The 20,959-nt window shown below is 39.2% G+C and overlaps 1 protein-coding gene across 12 annotated transcripts in view; it reads right to left on the reverse strand.

Moving 5' to 3' along the window:
- Window positions 1-911: 911 nt before the first annotated feature.
- cdk5rap2 (CDK5 regulatory subunit associated protein 2) overlaps window positions 912-20,959 on the reverse strand; it is a 37,254-nt gene continuing 17,206 nt past the window's right edge. For 6 of the 12 annotated variants that reach the window (XM_060891402.1, XM_060891404.1, XM_060891405.1 and 3 more), the window contains 27 exons: window positions 20,832-20,947; window positions 20,178-20,317; window positions 17,933-18,064; window positions 17,413-17,522; window positions 17,150-17,281; window positions 16,610-16,678; window positions 15,717-15,892; window positions 15,055-15,499; window positions 13,062-14,733; window positions 12,558-12,671; window positions 11,539-11,917; window positions 11,044-11,264; window positions 10,742-10,784; window positions 8,426-8,616; window positions 6,407-6,757; window positions 6,139-6,264; window positions 5,893-6,009; window positions 5,686-5,812; window positions 5,317-5,438; window positions 5,042-5,233; window positions 4,018-4,083; window positions 3,693-3,877; window positions 3,188-3,316; window positions 2,430-2,568; window positions 2,289-2,335; window positions 1,628-1,673; window positions 912-1,309 (listed from right to left, as the gene is read on the reverse strand). In XM_060891402.1, coding sequence (XP_060747385.1) covers window positions 1,257-1,309; window positions 1,628-1,673; window positions 2,289-2,335; window positions 2,430-2,568; window positions 3,188-3,316; window positions 3,693-3,877; window positions 4,018-4,083; window positions 5,042-5,233; window positions 5,317-5,438; window positions 5,686-5,812; window positions 5,893-6,009; window positions 6,139-6,264; window positions 6,407-6,757; window positions 8,426-8,616; window positions 10,742-10,784; window positions 11,044-11,264; window positions 11,539-11,917; window positions 12,558-12,671; window positions 13,062-14,733; window positions 15,055-15,499; window positions 15,717-15,892; window positions 16,610-16,678; window positions 17,150-17,281; window positions 17,413-17,522; window positions 17,933-18,064; window positions 20,178-20,317; window positions 20,832-20,947 — 5,640 coding nt within the window. In that variant the 3' untranslated portion in view covers window positions 912-1,256. The remainder of the gene's footprint in view (window positions 1,310-1,627; window positions 1,674-2,288; window positions 2,336-2,429; window positions 2,569-3,187; window positions 3,317-3,692; window positions 3,878-4,017; window positions 4,084-5,041; window positions 5,234-5,316; window positions 5,439-5,685; window positions 5,813-5,892; window positions 6,010-6,138; window positions 6,265-6,406; window positions 6,758-8,425; window positions 8,617-10,741; window positions 10,785-11,043; window positions 11,265-11,538; window positions 11,918-12,557; window positions 12,672-13,061; window positions 14,734-15,054; window positions 15,500-15,716; window positions 15,893-16,609; window positions 16,679-17,149; window positions 17,282-17,412; window positions 17,523-17,932; window positions 18,065-20,177; window positions 20,318-20,831; window positions 20,948-20,959) is intronic. The other 6 variants (XM_060891409.1, XM_060891400.1, XM_060891397.1 and 3 more) reach the window with 5 other exon arrangements.

Raw genomic sequence — 20,959 nt, forward strand, 5'->3', positions numbered from 1 at the left:
TAGAAAATGTCTTAGATCTTTGAGTTCAGCTCATGAAAAATGGGGGCAAAAACATGTGTTGGGCTTATAATTTTGTTCAATGTGTGTATATATATATATACACACACACACACACACAAAAGACTGTTTGTATTAAAAATGGGCTAAAATCACACCTGAGCAATGCATGTGACTAGTTTCTCCACACAGGACATGTATTTTGTGTGGCTGACAGACAGAAGTAAATGCTTTCTGCATCCGGGCAAATCTGCTGAGTAAATGATTACTTTCTTCATGCTGATTTAAACACTTATTTTTCTTTAACAGGTCACAATTCTTTTTTTTTTACCTGACAAAGTATAATTTGTTTTTGAATATATAAATTTAGTAATCAAACTCCATCAAGCTAATGTAATCAACTGAGCCTCCAGACTAGTTACTGTTCAGTGGGATTTCAGTCCACTTTGTAAAACGTTCTGCTGCCCTTTTAGGTTTTCCAAGATGAGAGACTTCAGGACAGATTTGTTTATTTTTCCTTGTTTCTCAGTAACATTAGTAATCAGTAATCAGACTGTGCAGCAGTCCACAACTTCCCCTGGGATTTCTAGTGACCTCCCACCTAATTATGGTTCTCAGAACAAACTCTATATCCAGTAAAATGCTGATAAACATAAATGGCTTACTGAACAACAACATGAGACTTCCTGTGTAGAATAAAATGTTTGCCTTTCTCTTTTTAGTAAATTTTAGAAACCAAAAGAGCTGAAAAACGCTGAAATGTATGTGTAATCCTTACCATATATTGTACAGATCTCATAATTCTAACTCTGGATTAATCTTTGAATTTTAGCTTGAGCATAATTATATTTATCAGTAACACCTACATCTACACAGTTAACATCTATTATTAAAAGAAAAGACTTGACAATGGATCAGTGCTGAAGAGTTTTAATGCATCTGTACCACAATCTTTAAGCCCTTTTAGATAAACTAGAACTCTGTTAATGAATACAGTATAAAATATGACATTACATCAATCAGGCAGTGGACAAAAGCAAGATCTATGAAAGGAACATGTTAAAAAGGCATTAAATAAAGAACTAAAAGACATTCAATATTTACGAGATAAGCCTCTGTAAAATGTGCATTTTATTTGGTGCCTCCAAATCTAAATCCAAGCACATTAAAATTCTCTCATGGACATCTAATTAGAGCTTCAGATATCAGACATGATTGACAGAAATAGTGTCCTGGACAGGTAGAATACAGGAGGCAGATTAGAAAGCGATGTCTGTCTGTTGACTGGTCACTGGGCATTCAATGGGATTTCCTGAAAAAACAAAAAAGCAGTGTCATTAAATGCCAGAGTATGATCACAAAAATCCACGCATAAGTGCTCACACTAAGTATTAACATTTTTAATTAAAAATAAAGGACAATAAAGGTTTTCTTTGGCTAAATGAGTTGATATTTTAACAGTATGTAGTTCAATTTCATGCACACACACTGAAAACACTGGCAAGAAAATAAGAGTCTGGATACATGCTAGGTTTTTCTTTTTGCACATCATGCGAATTGTGAAAACTTTATGCAAAAAGACAAAAAACATCCAAAATCCGCTCGACATAATCATATCACTAAAACTAACCTTCCATCTGTAGGTCTTTTATCCCCAAAACATTGAAATACTTAGACTGTAACAGAGGTGTTACAGAACAGATACAGGGTGAGAAAAGATAGAGAGAGAGAGAGAGAGAGAGAGAGATTAGTACCCGAATGCTAGATTCTCTCCATAACCTGAAGCCATTTTCTAAAAGTTGCAGTTGCTGCCTTTGTTAAACACCACCACGTTTTTTTTACCTAGTTATTATAGCGTCTGTGTAAAAGTTGTGTGTGCGGTGTTAGTACAGAAATAAAACCGTAATAGAATAAGCTCATTAAATTAAGTTCCAGGCAATAACTACCTGTGCTGTTGTACCTGTGCTACACGCCTTATTACCAGTCAGATTCCAAGTGTTCAGACATGGTTCTAACAGCAGCATGACCAGTCACACTCAGTGTAGACAAGCTTCGCTTTCACATTCGGACACGGATCAAGACTTGATGCTTTATGATCATATTTATGAGATATGATCCAAGTTAACCAAAGCGTTGTTCACACAGTAGTGTTACTTTTCAGTGGAGTGTGGTCACCGTGACTATTTTAGTTTCCCCCTTGGAGTTCAAAAATACACTGTAACCACAGATTACAGATGTTTTATCCTGAGTGAGAGAACAGTGAAAAAATAAGTGAGAGACTGCTAACTCACCTCAAGGTTTCCTCGTGCTTTCTTTAACACTCTGTGAGTCAGTGACACTACACAGATAAACAGAAATAGTTCAAATAAAAGTCACCTACAGGAGTTATACATAAGCCTGCATGTGTGTTGTGATGTACATGTATGACTTACACTGCTCGATGATGATCCGCTCCATGCCCTCTTTGAGCTGGTTGGTAGATCGGAGTCGTTTGACAGTGCCAGTCAGCATTCGCTCCTGCTGAGTCAGTCTGCTTTTCAGCTGAGTGATCTCACTCCTCAGCACTTCATTCTGTACCAGTAGAGAAAATGTAACAGGGGATAGACTAAACACAGTTTTTCAGTAAATCTGTGTGTAAAAATATTTCTGTAGGCTAAACAGAACTAAAACTGTTTTTTATTCCCAGGCACATGTTGATAAATGCCAATCACGCTTAAATCACAATTCTTGTCCGTTACTTTTTTTAATTATGCCTACAAAGACAGAAAGTGAAATGGCTCACAGAGCTGAAAAGACAAACTGAGGATTGAACTGAGAAAGTATGTCTCCTAAGTATAGTGTGTAGTAAAGAAACATACTGATCCCACTCAGGAATTATGGCATAACTGCTACCACAGACACAAATTAACTCCGCAAATGAACCGTATTTCTGAATATCAATGAATGAAACGGCACAGCTAGTTGTTGCTGTTTCTCCAGTGTCATGTTGTATTTGCAAATAAGCTATTTTTAACTGTTTACCTGCGATGTTTCTGTGGAAATTGTATATAAAGCCAATAGCTTTAGAGTAAACCATTATCTGCACCAACAAAAACTCCCCAATCCTCAGAGAAAGGTGTTAAATCATTGTGCTACCCTGTAGCAAGGGGTGTGTACTGTATGTGTTTTTGTGTGGATACATGTTTATTACCTGCTGAGTGTGTGTGAGGTCTCCTGTGGGTAGCGATACTCTCCAGAGCAGTTTTAGCAATCGCCCAGCTTCCTCTAACACCTGCTGCATGGTGCTCACACTACCTGAAAAACCTGCACACTCCACGAACTAACACACACACACAAATAATAATTAGTAGGAAATTATAGAAACATTCTGTGTGTATGACTGTAGTAGTAACATGGATGGTAGTAATATGTGATTGGCTGTAATTAGTGCGTTTCCTGGCTTATTATGCTCTGTTATAATAAGATCTGTAAATATATCTGTGAAATAGCAGCTTATTGAAAGGCAAACTTTTATTAGAGTCTATCAGAGTACATGGCGTAGACATTCAGGTCCTTCTTTGAGCCACACAGAAGCTCAAGAATGATGTAGCAATGATGTAGATGTACATTTAACCTTAATGAATTTTTCCAGCACATTTAGGGCACAATTATCGCACTATAAGTTAGTGTGTTTATGTGTTTGTGTGTGTTCTGACCCTGTCCTGTAGTTGATTATCCATAGCTGCAGTGATTCTTTTGGCCTCTCTGATCTGTTTGCTGAGAGCGCTGTAATCCTCTATGAGGCCTAGAACATGACGCCCATGTCGATCTGCCCACAGCCTGTGACCTGGAACCAGTCGGGACAAAGCTGGAGAATCACCTCGCACAGAGCTACAGCTGTCTACACACACACAAATGCACACACACGCACAGTTAGTATTACACACAGTATGCTATTTTTTTTGTATGCAAAAAAATGTTCATATCACAGGAGCCAGATATTTTTGCAGTCACACAAATTCTCAAAACAGAATAATGTACCATATGCAGCACTAGAGGGGTCCGTGTGTGAGTGCTGACGTTGCATCTCTGATTTACTTCCTTCATCTGAGAAAGATAGAGGGAGAGAGAGAATATACAGCATATTCTTGCTAATATATATGACAATAAATGAATATAGAGAGCTAGTTACCAAGATGCGGAACAAATGTTACCAAACAGTAAACACTGTACAGCTGGGCATGAAATTGGTAAGGGGGTAACAGCGGGTGTCAAGTTTGTTAAATGCTTGATGGTGGGAGATGTGGGATACTTCAGAGATAACGCAAAGTGGAAAATATATGCCAGTTCAAGATGTAGTGAACAGCACAGTAGTTAACAGCTAAAAGCTGTTGCAGCTCCGAACACAGCGTCAAGATTCTAACTGAATAGCTCTGTATGGTGTATATGTGGTACAACCTGTGTATGAGGCAAAACGTAGAAAGTGAAAGATGGCTGTATGACAGCAGTATTTATAAATAAATCTCCATCTCTCACACAAACAAGAAAATGTTCAGGTATTATTAAAATGAGTGGCATTATAGGTTCCTCACACTTTAGAATTGCTTTCTTTCTACAATGCTGAGAAGTTTCAAAAGCACAACACTGTTGCACTTATCCTGTGCTCCGAGTTGTAATATTACTTCTGAGGTGTAAATGCATGCCACCCAGTGGACAGAAATGTTGCTGCTAACAGATTGAGAGATAGTATTGAGGTCAGTATTTTATCACCACAAATAATTCGGATAACTAATGTCACTAATACCAGTATCGGGATTAATAATACCAATAAACTGCCATTTTTCCAACTAATTTTCAAATTAACTACATTTACCTAAAATCACTTTAATATGAATTTTAAATGTAATGGCAGATATGTATTTGTGATTTGTTTACATTTTTGTCAGAGCGACATAAAAAAGTGCTTTAAGTCTCTATGAATCCATTAATACTGGTTCACTAGGTTACACACTTAGGATAACACAAAAACCTAAAGCTCTGTTGGGAGCTGCACGTTTTTAAATACCTGCTTGAGGGAGTAGATAGTTGATGTTGATGGTAGATGGAGGATCAGTTTGGGTTAGTAGTTGTTGTTCCAGTTTGTGTCTCAGTGCTGTGTTGGTCTGGATACTTCTCTCAAGCTGTAGACGAAGATGCCGGACTTCACTCAACAACTCCCTCAGATCCACGTCAGAAGACTCTGAACCACCACGCTCCTCTTTTACACACACATACAATACATATAAATATTGCAAACCATTTTAGTCTGTGTGTGTGTGTGTGTGTGTGTTTAGTTTGTACCTGTGTGGGTGTTTACTGAGTTCCTGATCTGTTCATGCACCTGGAGTTCAACTTGCACTGATTGCAGAAGTTGCTGAGTGTCTACCAACTGTTGCTTTTGGAGCTTTTGCTCACATTGCAGCCTACAGACACACACAATTACTTTACACACCCAAACATACAGACAGAATTTAAAAGAAATTCCTGTGTCAGTGGTTCAGCCCCACATTGTAGCCTAAATAAGCAGTTAACATGCAGGTCTGTTTTCAGGAACTGAGGATCTTCAGATGCATTTCCAGGAAAAACAATTCTATACTTCTCATAATTTTTATTTTCATGTGAGTGAATCCACGAGCTGTTCTGTATGTTTGCAGGTACTGTGTTTGTTACCTGTACAGGTTGTTCTGCAAGTGTGTGCGTTCCTCACGCAGCATTTCACACTCTTTTCTGCTGAGATCAAGTTTGGCTGTGCGCCTTGACAAAGTCTCTCTCAGACAGTCATTCTCTTTCTGTTTATCTACACACACACACACACACAGAATATAATACAATATAATTAAACATTCCTTGAATTTAAAGTCATATGTCTGTGTATACCTCTTGCTGCCTGGTTAAGTTGTTCTTTAAGTGTGTGGTTCTGAGCCCAAAGGTAATGGATATCACTGTTCAGCTTACTTGCATCTTCTGACCCAGCAATAAAGATGTGAGTATCTGCTGTAAAATAAATAAAATACACTGCATATCTTTCTTATAATCCTGTAAATCTTGCAGAAGCACATTCAGTGAACATGCATCTAGAGGATTACAGTGCATGTGTGTGTAAGGGTATGTTTGTGGGTGTACCTGGGTCTCTATCAGCCTGCTGAAGTTTTCGCTCCAGCTGCTCTCGTAGTCTCTCGTTGGTGTGGATTGTTTCCTCCAAGCGCTGACGTAGAGCTCGAATCTCCTGCAGGTGCTCCATTAACAAATCTGAGAGAAAAAGAGGAGGCAGAAAGACAGATACAGAGGGAGGGGTGACGTTGAAAAATAAAACAATAAGGAACAGGATTACAGAAAAGTAAAAACAAAAACAGGTACAAAAAAAGAAACCCACACACATGCACTCCTCTACCTGAGCTGATACTTGTTAGGACTGACTCATGCTGAGCCTGCTGGCTGTCTGTAGCTCGGCTCTGGGAGTGTGTGTGTGTGACTGACGAGCTGCTTTGAGTGTGTTTGGTCAGCATGATGTTCTGACTCTGTGTGTGTGTAAGGATGGAGTGAGTGAGGTCGAGCTCGCTCCTCAGTGTGGCGTTAAGCTCTTCGCTCTTTCTCAGCTGTTCTTGTAGACGACTGTTATCCTTCTGTAGATTATAAACATTTCCCTCTTCACCCTGAGATCTAGTCAAATCAGCAGCCACACAAACTGATGAAGGATGGGGATCAGCTTCAGGAACACTCTTTCCACCGGTTGACTTCAAACCTACGGAAAACCAAAAAGCAACTATAGTCTTCACTGTTTGACACCTATACATACAACTACATATAATCTCACACCCACACCCACACACACAGAGAGAAAGTGACAGTAGCAAATCTAAACAAGTCATGCCAAGACATTTCATAAATTAAAAAACATTCCCAGCAACCTGATGCTTATTTCCTCTTATTTTACAATTTCTCATCCTCAAATGCAATGTCAGTTGAACAGCCTCTTCCTAAAAGACTCTTGTAATATTTAGAAGACTGAAGTCCAGAGCTCTGAACTGCTCAACTTTTCTAATGTACGTGCTCTATATATAATATAATATATAATATTTGAAGCTCTGAGTAGAAACCTTAACTTGCTAACACTAGCTCAAACAAACCTCTGGCTCAAAGTATTAAGATTCTAGGCAAGTTAGCTCCTCAGAGAACAAAAGCCTGAGCAGTACACAGCTCTTAAAGTACAAAAATTCTTTTCATTTACCCGACACAGCAAAGGCTTCAGCAAGAATGCAAGCTTTGGAAGGGTGTTTAGATCCTCTCACACTCGCACACAAAGGCCCTCTGCAATAAGAGGCTAAACCTGATAGGCCTGGTAAATAATATATTTTCAAGAACTGCAATTGGACACTGTTCTATCATTCAGTTCACTATACCACACTTATAAAATTGTGAATTAATAGGAAAACACACACAATTACACAGGCTGCTACACTGGTTTAGAGAATAATTGGGACAACAGATACGCATTTTTAGTAACCGGAGAAAAAATCACTTCGTAACCTGACTAATTCACGATACGCACACTGTACGTTTATTATTTAAATAAACATTTTTTTTAATCACTTTCAGAAGAATACACTTGTAAAAGCCACTGACTAGAACAGACCCTTACATATATCATATATACGACAATGTAAAAACCGAGCAGCCTTTACAGACCTCAACGCTACTTTATTTTAAATTAAATTCCATTTTATTTGTAGAGCTATTAACAATAAATATTCACTCAGCAGTGTTACAGAAATATGGAAATTCAGAATAAAATTTTAATTTATCCATAATGAACCAGACATAAAAGGAAACCCATGACACCAGAGAGTGTGAGTAAAAACATCCTTTCTACTATTTATTTATTTTCTACATTATATATACATATATTCAAGTGGAATTGTGTAACAAGGAGCTTCTGAGCAATATATAAGTATGAGCCTGACTTTATGTCTCATGATGTAAGATTTCTCAGCCTGTGATTTATGTTTGTGATAGCTGCACACAATTCTGCTCTCAGTTTTCTTTTTCAATAGAGGTACTAGCACAACAAAGTTAATGTGATTGCTCTTAATCAATCAATTACTTTGGAATCATTTACTTGTAAAAATATGTCCGGATATCTGTACATACATAACTGAGAATAGCATTGAAAAGATACCCAGAACCAGTATCAGTTTGAATGCAACTTTGGCACAGTGTTAAACAATCCTGGATCTCATAGTGACTTCAAAATAGTGGACGCAATGAGAAAAGTCAAATGAGTCTAATGTTGAAAGTCACCTTTCACATTACAGGTTCCAAAAAATCCCAAAACTCTACCAGAGTAAATGTACTGGAATGGGATGGAATTAATCTTTCATGTCAATTATGGCTGTGTGCTGGTGAATGATACCTTCAGTTGCTCCACTGGCCGTGAGGGTGTGAAGGTCGTGCAGGCTGTCGTGAACAGAAACAGTACTGCTGTTAGAGATCCCGTCACTCATCTCAGATTCTAACTCCTGGTGCATACTAGGAACTTTGCCAAGCAGCTGATCCTTCAGCTGCCGAATGACCTTCTCCTTCTCCTGGAGCTCTACTGTAAATCTGACATACATAGACACAAACAACTGATTAAAAGGCATCTAAGCAGCTACCAGCTACAAATGTGTGGCGTCAGCTGGGTACAAACACACGTTCATAAACCCCCAGCTTAGAAAATCCACACTACAAATCATCTGCACCTAAACGATAAAACCCATTAAAAAGGCTGACACTGGAGGTATAAGTGGAATAAAGCACTTCAGCAAGTGGTGTTATTAAAGAATAATCAACTTTGAGGTGTGTGAGTCCCTCTTCTTCAGGTTAAGACACATCACACCACCCTGTCATTGTTTATTCTTTATATAACAGCACATCCTTTTACGTTTTATTCGTAATGAAGTTCACTCAGAAGACGAAAGGCAAATCTGCAAGAAACAATTAAATGTGAAGAAATAACATTGTGCTGTTTAAGAAGACCACTCAAACTAGAGCCTATAATTCTCAAAATGTAACTTAAATGATTGAAATAGAAAGGCATTTGTTGATGGGCCACATGCATGGCCATCCTAGATAAACCCAAGCATGCACTTAAGAAAATCTGTAAAAAAGAAAGAAAATAAGACTAAGATTGGAAAGCGAACTCCTTGCACACACACACACACTGCACACAGGCTCCGGCAGCCCCACTCACAGGTGTACATGCTGTTTCGTTGCCAAAGCAAGATTCTGGTTCTGCCTGCATAAATAGGCAATCTGCAAACGGTGCTGCTCTCTGTCATGTTCTAGCCGACTACGCAGCCACTGCAGCTCCTCCAGTAGCCACACAAGCTTCCTGACACAGCAGTGGGGCATAGCACAGGTATGTAGCAGCTCTACCATTACTGGTGTAAAGTGAAAGGCTTCCAATGATGAATTATACACCAATCAGCCATAACATTACAACTACCTGCCTAATATTGTTGAGGTCCTCTTTATGCTGCCCAAACATCTCAAACACATTGAGGCATGCACTGCACAAAAGTTCTGAAGGTGTTCTGTGGTATCAGGCAATTTACTCAAACCATTCCTGTACATTTTTTGCAGTGTGGCAGGACACATTATCTTGTTGAAAGAAGCCACTGCCATTAGGGAACTATATGGCTGTGAAGGGGTGTACGTGGTCTGCAAGAATGTTGGTTGAATGTCTCAATGTATCATCCACATGAATATCAGGATCATAGATTTCTCAGCAGGACATCATCCAGAGCAACACACTGCCTCTGCCGTCTTCCCATAATGCATCCTGGTGCCATCTTTTCCCCAAGTAAGTGACGCACACGCACCCAGCCCTCCACATGATGTACATAAAATACGATTCATCAGACCAGGCCACCTTCTGCTCCATGGTCCAGTTCTGATGCTCACATGTCCATTATAGACACTTTTAAATGGTGGACAGTTGTCAAAATGGACACTCTGACTGGTCCGCAGCTACAAAGTCCTATATGCAGCAAGCTGTGATTTACTGTTTGTTTTCATATCTTTCTATCATAGCCAACAGGGTGTCAACTTTTTCAGCAATTTGTGCAACAGTAGCTCTTCTGTGGGATTGGGCAAGATGGTATAGTCACCCCACATGCATCACTAAGCCTTGGGCACCCAGGAACCTGTCACCAGGTTGTCCTTACTTAGGTCTTTTTTGTTAGGTACGCAAGAGCTGCTGTTTTAGAGATGTTCTGACCCTGTTAGTCTCTCAGATCCTTATCCTTGCTTATTTGTCCTGCTTCCAACACATCAACTTCATAAATGGACTGTTCACTTGCTACCTAATATATCCCACCCCTTAAAAAAAATGCCATGGTTATTAGATAATCAATGCTATAAAGTTTACCTGTCAAGGTTCTAATGTTGTGGCTGATCAGTGTATATTTCTGGTGCAAAATATTAGCAGCCAAAATTGGCTCATGAATTTTGTGGCCATGTGAAAACAAGTCATTTTTGTGTGCACACAAAACAAGTGCACTGGGGTGACAGGTTAAAACTAACATAATATTTTCCTAGGATTTAAATCCGTGCTAATGTATAGTCCTACGTGTATTAGAACATCATTATGATATCAAGTTGAGGTTTAAAATTGAAAGCATGTGCTTAAAATGTTTTCTCTCTCATGTTCAACGTTTGTGGGCATATGTACAGTATGGAGACCCACCTCTGAAACAGCTCTAGACCTTGCAAGTCCACAGGAGAGCCTGCTGAGTAATAAAAACAATGTGATAAATAGCAGTATACTGAGATATATATGAAGGTATAAGAAGCCAAAGCCTAATACTAATGCAAGATTTTACAGACATTTTAACTGATAAATACATTTTTACATTTCCAATAACTAGAAATAATGTCAGTCAATTTCAAGTCTGTGACAAGTTATGAATTATTCAACATGCAACTTAAGAGCAGTTCAAGTCCCCAGTTGGAATTACCCCATCTATTGTGAGAATTGCTTTAAATCACCTTGTTCCAGTTTGTCCAGTAGGCTGAGACTCCGGTCCAGGTGTTTTTGGAGTGTTGTGCTTATGACACTTTGCCCATCGTTGGGTTGCATCAGCTCCTCTATTGCCCCCCGAAGGTCCAGCAGCTGCTTGCGCTGTTCAGCACCAAGTGTTTGTGAAACTCTTATTTGCTCACGTAATTCACACAACTCTCGTGCCTGAGACTGCACCAGAGACTCCATCCTACAGGCAAAAATGATTAAATAGCTTAAATATGCCACTTACATGATAGCTTTTAGCTTTTTAATAGATTGTTATACACATGACAATGTGAACAATCAATAAGTAAATATGTTGAAAAAACATTTCTATTATAATTACAGTAGCAATAATTTTGTTATAGTAGCCACAGTGAAGAAAAGGTTTCCAGAATGTAATTTTAAATGCAGTCATTTATACTAACTGTATGTGCACCATATTGTGACAATGCATTGAAGGTGGGTTTTCTCACACTTACCGGGATGGAGAAGCAGACTCATTACTCCTGTTGATTGTGCGCTCTCTCTCCAGTTCAACGCTAAGCTGGGAAATCCGTGCCTTCATTGTTGCACTTTCCTCCTCTTCCTCACAGCTTATTGCTGGGTCAGAAGTCAAAACCTTGGCAGTCAGGCACTTAATGGGCAGCAGTCGCTGAAGTTGGGCAATAACCTTTTGCTGACTTTTGACCTGTGACCTGAGTTGCAAGAGCTCATGTGTGGGGTCAGAATTGGGATCATGAAGACGGGGAGAGCTATCAGGTGAGCTTGGGTAAGATGGGCTGGATGCTGTCATGTCCAGATTGTCTGCTGAGGTGAATTCGGAGAGAGCAGGGTCCAAACACACACCACCATCTACATCTGAGACACACAATGACCAAAACGATCATATACACACAACGAAAATACATTAATATATCACAACTAAAATGTTGAATTTGGGAGAAGCAAAGGAACCTATTAGTCTGAATTTATTACTCCAGAAAAGCAACACGGCCATGCAACAATAAGGAAATTGGATCCCTATAAATGTTTGACACCTCACCAAGCGTGATTCATCTCTAAGAGACCATGTTAACCATGCTGAAGCAATAGTTAGTATCAGGAAGCGTTCCATTATTTCATCGCATTTCTGACATGCATCATGCCAAGTGCCAAGAACATGCAGCATTCACATTTTTTATTAATTTATCAAATCTTTATTTTATTTTCTCCCAATTTGGTCAACAGCAGTTTCTTCCATTATCTAGCTGTTCCCCTGTCACATAAAATACTAATCTGGGAATGTGAAAGACAGCACATGCTTTTTCAGGGACACAAAGTCAGCACATCTTTAACATGAACAAATGCCTGTGAATGGCTAGAATAAAATTAAAGTGACAGAAAATGCATTACTGGTAAAGTCTGTTAAGCAGATAAGAAATGCTAGATTTGGTAGATTCCCCACACATAGAGTGAAATAGAAAGAGAGAGTTAGTTCTGCCAATTCTTTCTTGTCTACCTGTGCTACTGCCCTCTTCTCTTTCCACCTCCGTCTCACTCCTTCCACTTGTCTCGTAGCCCAGGTCCTGTGTATCCACCTGAATGCCTTTATCATCCTGTTCACTATGAGGTGCTAGGACGCATGAGCACGAGCAAGAGCAACGACGTGTGAGTGATCCAGCTTCCATGTTATTGAATATATAGCATGCTGTGTGCCACATTTTACATGTTTATACGGTTGTTTGTAAACAACACAATCCATTAGTGTCATTATTATGAGAGCATGCTTAATATCTTTAATCTTTTATCTTAATAACCTTCAGGATGCAGCAACTTTTATAAGTAGCCACTAACCCTCTCTTACACTTGTAGAATTCACTGCACTAATGTATTTAACAGTGCATGACAGGCAACAGTTGTCATTTAGACCTTATTCATTTAATGGCAACTGACACAATGTTCGCTGTGTTTGGTTTGCTTTTGTTTTAAATGCATGAACACAAAATAGTGAGACTATTCTTACCTTTGCATCTCTCAGAGTGTTTATCGCTCTTGGATGAGTTCTGCAGAGCAATGATGGACTGAGCAGAAGCCAGTTTCTCCTCCAGCTTCTGACACATTTTCTGCTTCTCTTTTAAGGCCTTCTGCAAGTTCTCCAACTGCACAACATCCTCATGCTTTAAGCCACTGTGTCCTTTAAGGTCTTGCTCAACTTTAAGTGCCTCCTCCAGCTCCTGAATCTTCTGAGCATGCTGTTTAAAGATCTGGACAATAATTGTTAGATTTTTGTGGAGGTTCAAGTGTGGACTTCCTGATTGATCAGGATCCCAAGTTTCTGATATTTTCTGTTGCCCCTGCTGTCCTTGTGAAATTGGGGTGCTTGTCTTCTGCTGTGCAGCAGCTGAAATCTGTAAGGAGTGCTGTACTATTTTGTGTTGAAATGGACCCACAATAGTGCTGTGGCTTATATCTGTACTGCCAGAGTTCACAAACCTGTCTCTTTCCAAAAGTGCCTTCTGAAGCCTGTCTAAGTTCTGTTCAAACTCTGTGTTGGTCAAGATTTCAGGACTATACAAAATCTGATCGGTCCTTAAATGATAATCTGCAAGAGACCCTACTGCTTGTTCTGCTGCAAAAATACACTCAGAAAGACACGCAGCCAGTCTTTGCTGTCCCTCTTCATATTCATTTATTATATCCTCTTGTGGACTTGTGCACTTGTAGCTGCAAATCAACTCCTGGCCATTGGTAATGCTGCTTTGTTGAGCACACAGTTTGGTAATAGTTTCTTCTGCAGTCCTGAGTTTTTCCTGTAACTCTGCATTCAGCCTGCACTGCTGCAACAGTGATTCCTGAAGAGTTTCAGCTTGGCGTTGCAGGTCTGATGCTGAACCTCCATCTGGGCAAAGCAACTCCTTAGGAGTGACTGTGGAGGCTTGTTTCTTATCCTGCAAGGCCTTGATCTGGTTGAGCAGGAACTCAAGCCTCTCACACAAGGCTTGTGGGTCATTCTGACAAGAGAAAGCACTTTCAGACTGATCAGTTGAGGTCAGTGAGGCAATGGCAGCCTCAGCTGTGTTTAAGCACTCTAGCAGCTGAATGTTGAGTTGATCTTTTTCCTGGACAGCTTTTTGAAGCTCAGTGCACTGCCGTTGCAGTGATGAATCAGATCCCAAACTGGGCTGGCCCAGGCCACTTACAGAATCCAGGTTACAAGCTGTAAGGTATGCAATTGTGGACTCAGCAGCATGCAAGGCTTCCAGGTATTGACCATTCAATCGTTCCTTCTCTTGAAGCTCAGCTTGGAGCTCTTCCAAATTCTGCATCTGAAACTGAAGTTTGGAGATGAACGCTTCCTTCTCCTGGCATTCCAGGTTCAGTAACTCCAGCTGAGATAAGAGTTCTGACTGTGGAAAGTCAGATACATTCTTTAAATTTTGCCTGGCATCACTGTTTTGTTTAGTCTCAGGGTATGCGCTTCGCCTGAACTCAGAATCCCAAAGAGCCTCAAAACTGCTACCTGGAGAACTTTGATGTAATGCTCCACTGAGGACTCTGTTACTTTGGCTATGCTGCTCAGAATCTGTTGTACTAAGTTGTTCAGAACTTTCCTCTGTTTCATAATAAGTCTGCCTCTGCCTGTCCCTTTGCTTTGCAGGTCTCACTGCTACTGGCAACCGTGATTTTGTGTATGCCTGCAAAGCAAAACATATGGTGATGTATGTTGTACTTGGGATTGTGTTTAGATACACAAAATAATTTGCTTATTGCACAAAACATCATAATACAATATCTTAAATACATGATATATAATAAAACACAGCTGGGTTATGCTGTTCTGACCAATGACAGACATCAGCACCTTCCAAAGAGTATTATTTCTTCTGTATCGCAGGAATTTTACATTGATTATGTACACATAATCATAGATACTGTATAAATGTTGTTCACTGTAAAGACAAAACGATTTTGTTTTTCATGCAGAAAAACAAGGCATTCACAAAGCCTCAACTTACTCCATGTTTCAACTTCTTGCTTTGATCTTGTCTGCCTTTCTTTTTTCTTTCTCTCTCTTCTTCTTGTTCTCGGCCCTCATTTCTTTCTCGGTTTTGTATCTCCATTAGCCTGTCCTCCAGGCTCTCGGCATGTCTCAAAGTGGCCTCGTGCTCCTCCCTCAGACGCTCCATCCTGCGATCCATGCTGTCACTCACTACTGCATCAATCCCTGGCCCACCATCTGCCTTTGCTTTTGCATTGCGATGTAGCTGTTCCTTCAAGAGCCGAACAACTTTTCTGTGACTCCGGGCCTCTGAGCGGAGGGTCTGCACAGTCCGGTGAAGGTTTGTATTGCTGTCGTTCTCTCCTGAACTTTCAGCACTCTCTTTGGACTCAGCTGAGTTTTCTTCCTTCAGGAGAACACCAAGCTTTGTCATTTCTGAACGTAGTTTATTTATCTGCTCCCTGTAACAGAAAAGGTGAAATTAAAATTGTGGATGTCTGCTATTAAAAATCTCTATTATATCATCATACAGTGTGACATCTGTTAAAAGTATTATGAGATGCAAATACTGTATACTTAACAGAGTTTTAATTGCCAAATAAATTCATAAATATAAATAAAATTGGCAATATTATTGCAGTCTGTTGTAAAGTCTATAGCTCACAACTGTATGCTTACCGGAGTTGAGAAACAGACTCTGCTCCACAGTCTCTAAGTAAGGATGCAAGTTCTGCCTGCTCATTCTCACCCTGGTAACCAGGAACATATGGGGAGTTTCCATTATCATTCAGTGGCAATGATAAGGGAGAACTTGCCATCCTTCTTTGGGCTTCAAGAATGTCATCACCTGTCTCCTGAAATAAAAAATAAGTGCTAAGCAAGAGACAGGATATAGTAATTTTATATAAAGTGCACCTACACTGTGGCGATGTAAAGAAATAACTGATCAAATTTGTGAATTGCTTTCACATAGCTATTCATTATTAGTATAGTTACAAATTATTATCTGAAAGGAGTGTATAGTCCCATTAGGAATGCAAGCTAATCTCATTATTATCAGTAGTATTATTAAAAACTGGAAGTTCTCCAGAACATATTATACTGATACAAAGAGTACATGTAAGACCTAATGCAAGCTATAAACCTTGTGAGGTTGCCACACCATTTTTGTGTCATTTGTGAAATACTAATAAGCCTAATAAGTTGATGGCTGAAAATGACGCATTTTAGGAAAGCTACTGAGTGCAGAAAATCAATCAAAAATGTCATTTGGGTCAAATTTTCCCTAGGATTTTTGCTTCTGCCACTAGGTGGCATAGGCATTATGTTCTGGGTTATTCGTGTCTGTGCATCCACTCTTGTCAGTGCAATATCTCAAGAGTGAGTGGCTGAATATTTGTAGAACTTATTATATGTAATTATTAAGTTATCCATCACAAATGTCTGAAATACTTTTCCCATTATTGCTTGCAAGAATAGCCAGCCTCTTTAATTTTAACTTTCTTTCCTGGCCAAATACCAAATAAATTCCATACAAGTCCTATTTATAAGTAGGAAAGAGAGCCCCTTACCTTGACACTGGGGGAAAATGGCCTCTTGTTAGCATTAACAGCTAGTGGTCTGGCCAGTCCCTGTGGCTGCTATAGTAATGGGATGGGTGGTAACACATGACTTGAGAACAAAAAAACGGCATGAAGAAAAATAATGTAAAGAAAGCATATAGTAACAATTGGATGGAGAGGCTGCAGGTGGTTATGGGCAAGAAAAAGGCCAGAGAGAGATAGAGAGAGGAGAGAACATGGGTTAGGGAAGGACGGAGAGTTAGACAGAAAGCCTACCCCACACATATAAAGAGAAATGCATGCGTTCATAAACTAACTCACAAACTAACAGTCAGAAGTTAAAGGATAGAAGTTTGAGGATTAAAAAGGCAAGTGTTAGGAAATCTACAGATGCAGGTTGTCAGGTTTATGAACTCAATGAGTGTGCATCATCGTATGACAAAAAAAAAATTCTTCTGCTTTATGTATTAGTAAAAAAAAAAAAAAGCACAGAATTTCTTGACAAACAGAATGTATTTTTTTTTTAGGTGAAATTATTCTGAAAATTACCGTGCTAGCAGGTGAAAAGCCAATGTGGTCGAGTTGTTCCTGCGACTCTCTCTGAGCATTATCCATAATGTCTCTCTCTGCCATTGCCAACCTTTTCTGCAGCTCTGCATTTTTTGCCTGTAGCTCTGACACCTTAATGAGAATAAAAGTTATGTAGTGACAGCATGGTAATTCAGACAAAATAAAAGAGGTGAGAAAAAGAGAGCATAGTAAATAGTATAATGAGATCTTAGGCGTATTGAGATTTTTGATATGTAGCTCACCTTCAGCCTGAGTTGTTCTACAGAAAGATGCTGCAGCTCCTCATCTTGCTTCTCCCCTACACATATACTCATATAGGATGTCTGATCCCCTATCAGACTCAGTGTGTCGTCTGAAATGACCAACAAGTTACTATTAACACCATCATCTAGATATTTCATTAATTTAGGGGTCTATCAGATCAAGCCAGCATTGAAGAACTAGCACTAAGCATGATTCCCTCTTGCTATGGCTTTTATGACCAAATTCTGCAAACATCACAAAACATGTGTTTTTTACTGTTATAATAAACTCCACTCTTCTAGGTAGGCTTTCCTTCGTGGGTTCTCGGTACCACAACACCTTCTTTTCCTGCACTGGTTTATTCCAGTCAACAGCTTTCTCACTTGCACTGATGAACATTGACTAATGCATTACAAATAAAAGTGCAGCCTACATTCTACTTCTTGTGTCAGTTCCCTTTAAATATGTCAACTTTCTACACCATTTTCTGTAGTTTGTGTGTATGTACAGTATACATACCCATGTCATTAGCCTGTCCTACTCCTCCTCCTCTGCTCTGGATCTGGCCAAGTCGGGCTTGTAGAGATGTGTTCCAGCGCTGAGCTTCTTCTAGAGCATCTCGCATATTCTCCAGCTCTGCAGGGTCCACACCTAAACACATACACACATTTTAGTACACACTCTCCTGTTCTAAAGTTATGTACTTGGTATGTGTCAGAAACGTTACGATATAAATGTTTTTTAATCTGTATTAAAGGTGCATTTTATAATATTTGAAGCGGATCTTTTCCTTCAAAGGCAACTCACCAGACATACAGTATAGTTTCAGCTGAGAGGGTTGTTTAGTTGGGGAAATGGAAAGGAAAGCTTTATATGGAATGGAAAGCAAACATATAGTTTGTGATGGCATTTAGAAAGGGACATCACACACAAAGACACATGTAACAACAGCAAATCTAGAAATAAATGGCTGGATTATTTAGGATTCTTTTTATATTAGGTATCAGGACTTGTCTATTCAAACTCATTCTCTCTTGACCATTTCCTTCCCTATATTTTCCTTCTTTCAGTCTGATACATGATACAGAATGAAATTAGGTCATATGGGCACAAACCAGATGTAGGGATCATCTGGTTTATGGGATTATGATATGGGATTATTACAAAAGGATTATGGGATCTCGCTGTTATACATATGCCTCATATTTATATCCCATATATAGAGATTTACTAATCTCTAAAGAGTCATATTTAGTGCTGATGATGAAATCTGCTTAGAACCTTATGATAGAAAGTTTTAACCTGATCACCCTCTGAATATAGAAATGCAAGAGTTACTGGAAGTAGAACGAAACAGCCTGTACATTACTGTCAGGACTGAGAATGGGTAAGCATGTTGGTGTTAACATGGCAGACACAGAGAGACAAAAAGCACATTTTATTTAATGGTAGATTTAGCTTCAGAGAAGAAATGGGAAGATGAACAGATGAAAAAGGTGGTTAAACATATGGATAAACAGAGACAAGTATAAAGAAAGTAAAGTATAAGGACCCGAACAAAGTCAGGTTAATAAAGTGTTATGAATACAGAGCATAAGCACAATGACAGACAGAAATACTGAGCAAGAAAAAAAAAACTCAGCAAATAAACAGTAAAGGATCCAAGCCAAATGGAAGAGGATGAAATGCAAACATTGAAAACACAAACCCAGGATGTGCAGGAAGCAAGACAGATATTAAAAAGTTTTAATTGCATAGCAGAAAAGGCCCGAATCAATCCTGATGAATAGACTGCATAAATGTAATATACAACATGCTTCATAGTTTCTCCTACTTTCTGAAACACCAAATGTAACAAACATCACAGTTTATGGATTTCAGATTTAGATTGTATAATTAAATGCAAATTAGGGGCAAAATAGTTCGATACAGCTGTATTGATCCAACTAAGTTCACTATCAAGACCGTATTATCAGAGCACTAATAACATTTAACTAAATTTAGAAAAAATAAATCTTGTCTACATTCAACAACCACTTTAGTAAGAACAACCTTTACTCCCTTTCATGCAATCAACTGGTATAATATCACACAAACCAGGTTTGGGGGGAAAAAAATACTATGCAATGTTCCTCTAAAATGTAACTGTCTTTTGATAAGCCTCAGATTCCTGTTTTGGGCTGACATAAGTGGAACAAATTTTGGTCATTTGCTGCTGAAGCCCAACCATTTCTGATCACAATGGTTGCAAAGAGTGTTTACATAGAGAGAATACCATAGTCTTATTGTCAGCTCAATATGATCTAGCCATTCCCAGCTGACGTCTCTCATCAACAAGCAGTCAGCAATCGAACCTTTTTGGCAGCAACATTAACTCAATTACTATACTCCTAAATACAGATTACGTACGTTTTTATGTAATGTTTGAACAGCTGAACAATGAAGAAAACTGACACAACTGATAATTAAAGGAACAAAACATTTCTTGTTCATGCACTTCTATACATGCCACAGTGTCCCTATCTTTGGGTGTATTCAACACAGAGCTCAGGCAGATCTCCATAGAACAACTTACATTTGATTGCTTTCTTCCAAAAATATCTGTATATATTATCTGTATATATGAACGGCAGAAATCACTGTAACTCAAATGCACCATTGATACTCTCGCTTGGTCTGTCCTAACATTCTGAATGGTCCTCTGAGGTGTCTAGTGTGAAGATGCACTCTGTAATCGTCTGTCCTTGGACTTTCTGTACTGCACCTTCTCTCTGAATAACTCTCTGGATCTCTCGGCACAGCTGCTCTCGGAGCTCATTGTTGTTACGCACGCCGTCTTCCAGCTGTTGCCTGAGGAGTGTCACAGCAGTCAGCTCCAGTTGTAGTGCCTGCAGCCGCTGAGCACTGGAGAAAAAGCATGCGCAGCCATGCACAGTGTTACATAAGGGCATGTAAACAATATGAGACAAAGTACAATGATATCTTCCTTGCAAAGGAACATGTAATTTTCATAATACGATCCAGTCAGGTTTAGAAGTCACAAACAAAAAAAGATAATAATAAAATAACATCAATTCTGATCAATTAAAACAAGAGAGAGACTAAAGCATATAAGTTTACTAATTAATAGTGTTGCCACCTCACAGCTTCAGGTTCCTCACTTAAGCATGAGTTTAAATTAGTGTCTATGTGGAGTTGTGTACGTTCTCCCAGTGTCTGTGTGTGTTCTTGTATTTTTTCCCCACCTCCACAAACATGTCTGCTACTCTAAGTGAACTCTAAATATGAAAAAAAGTGTGTATAAACCCTCCATGACTCTGGACAAGATAAAGATAAAGTCTGTACAGAGGACAGACTTAAGATCATGGGGCTAATACAAGTATGCACTGTGTGCTCTGTATTAGCAGTGTGGATTCACCTGTCTTGCTCTTTGACTGCATGAACAAGCTTGGTGTAGAGATGTTGCTCTTCCCTCAGGATGTGGTTTAGCTGTGCCTGCTCGGAGCACAGGTCACCCAGAGATGACTTCTCCTGCTGTAATTAAAG

Source organism: Tachysurus vachellii, chromosome 17, assembly GCF_030014155.1.
Source record: "Tachysurus vachellii isolate PV-2020 chromosome 17, HZAU_Pvac_v1, whole genome shotgun sequence".
NCBI classification, from domain to species: domain Eukaryota; kingdom Metazoa; phylum Chordata; class Actinopteri; order Siluriformes; family Bagridae; genus Tachysurus; species Tachysurus vachellii.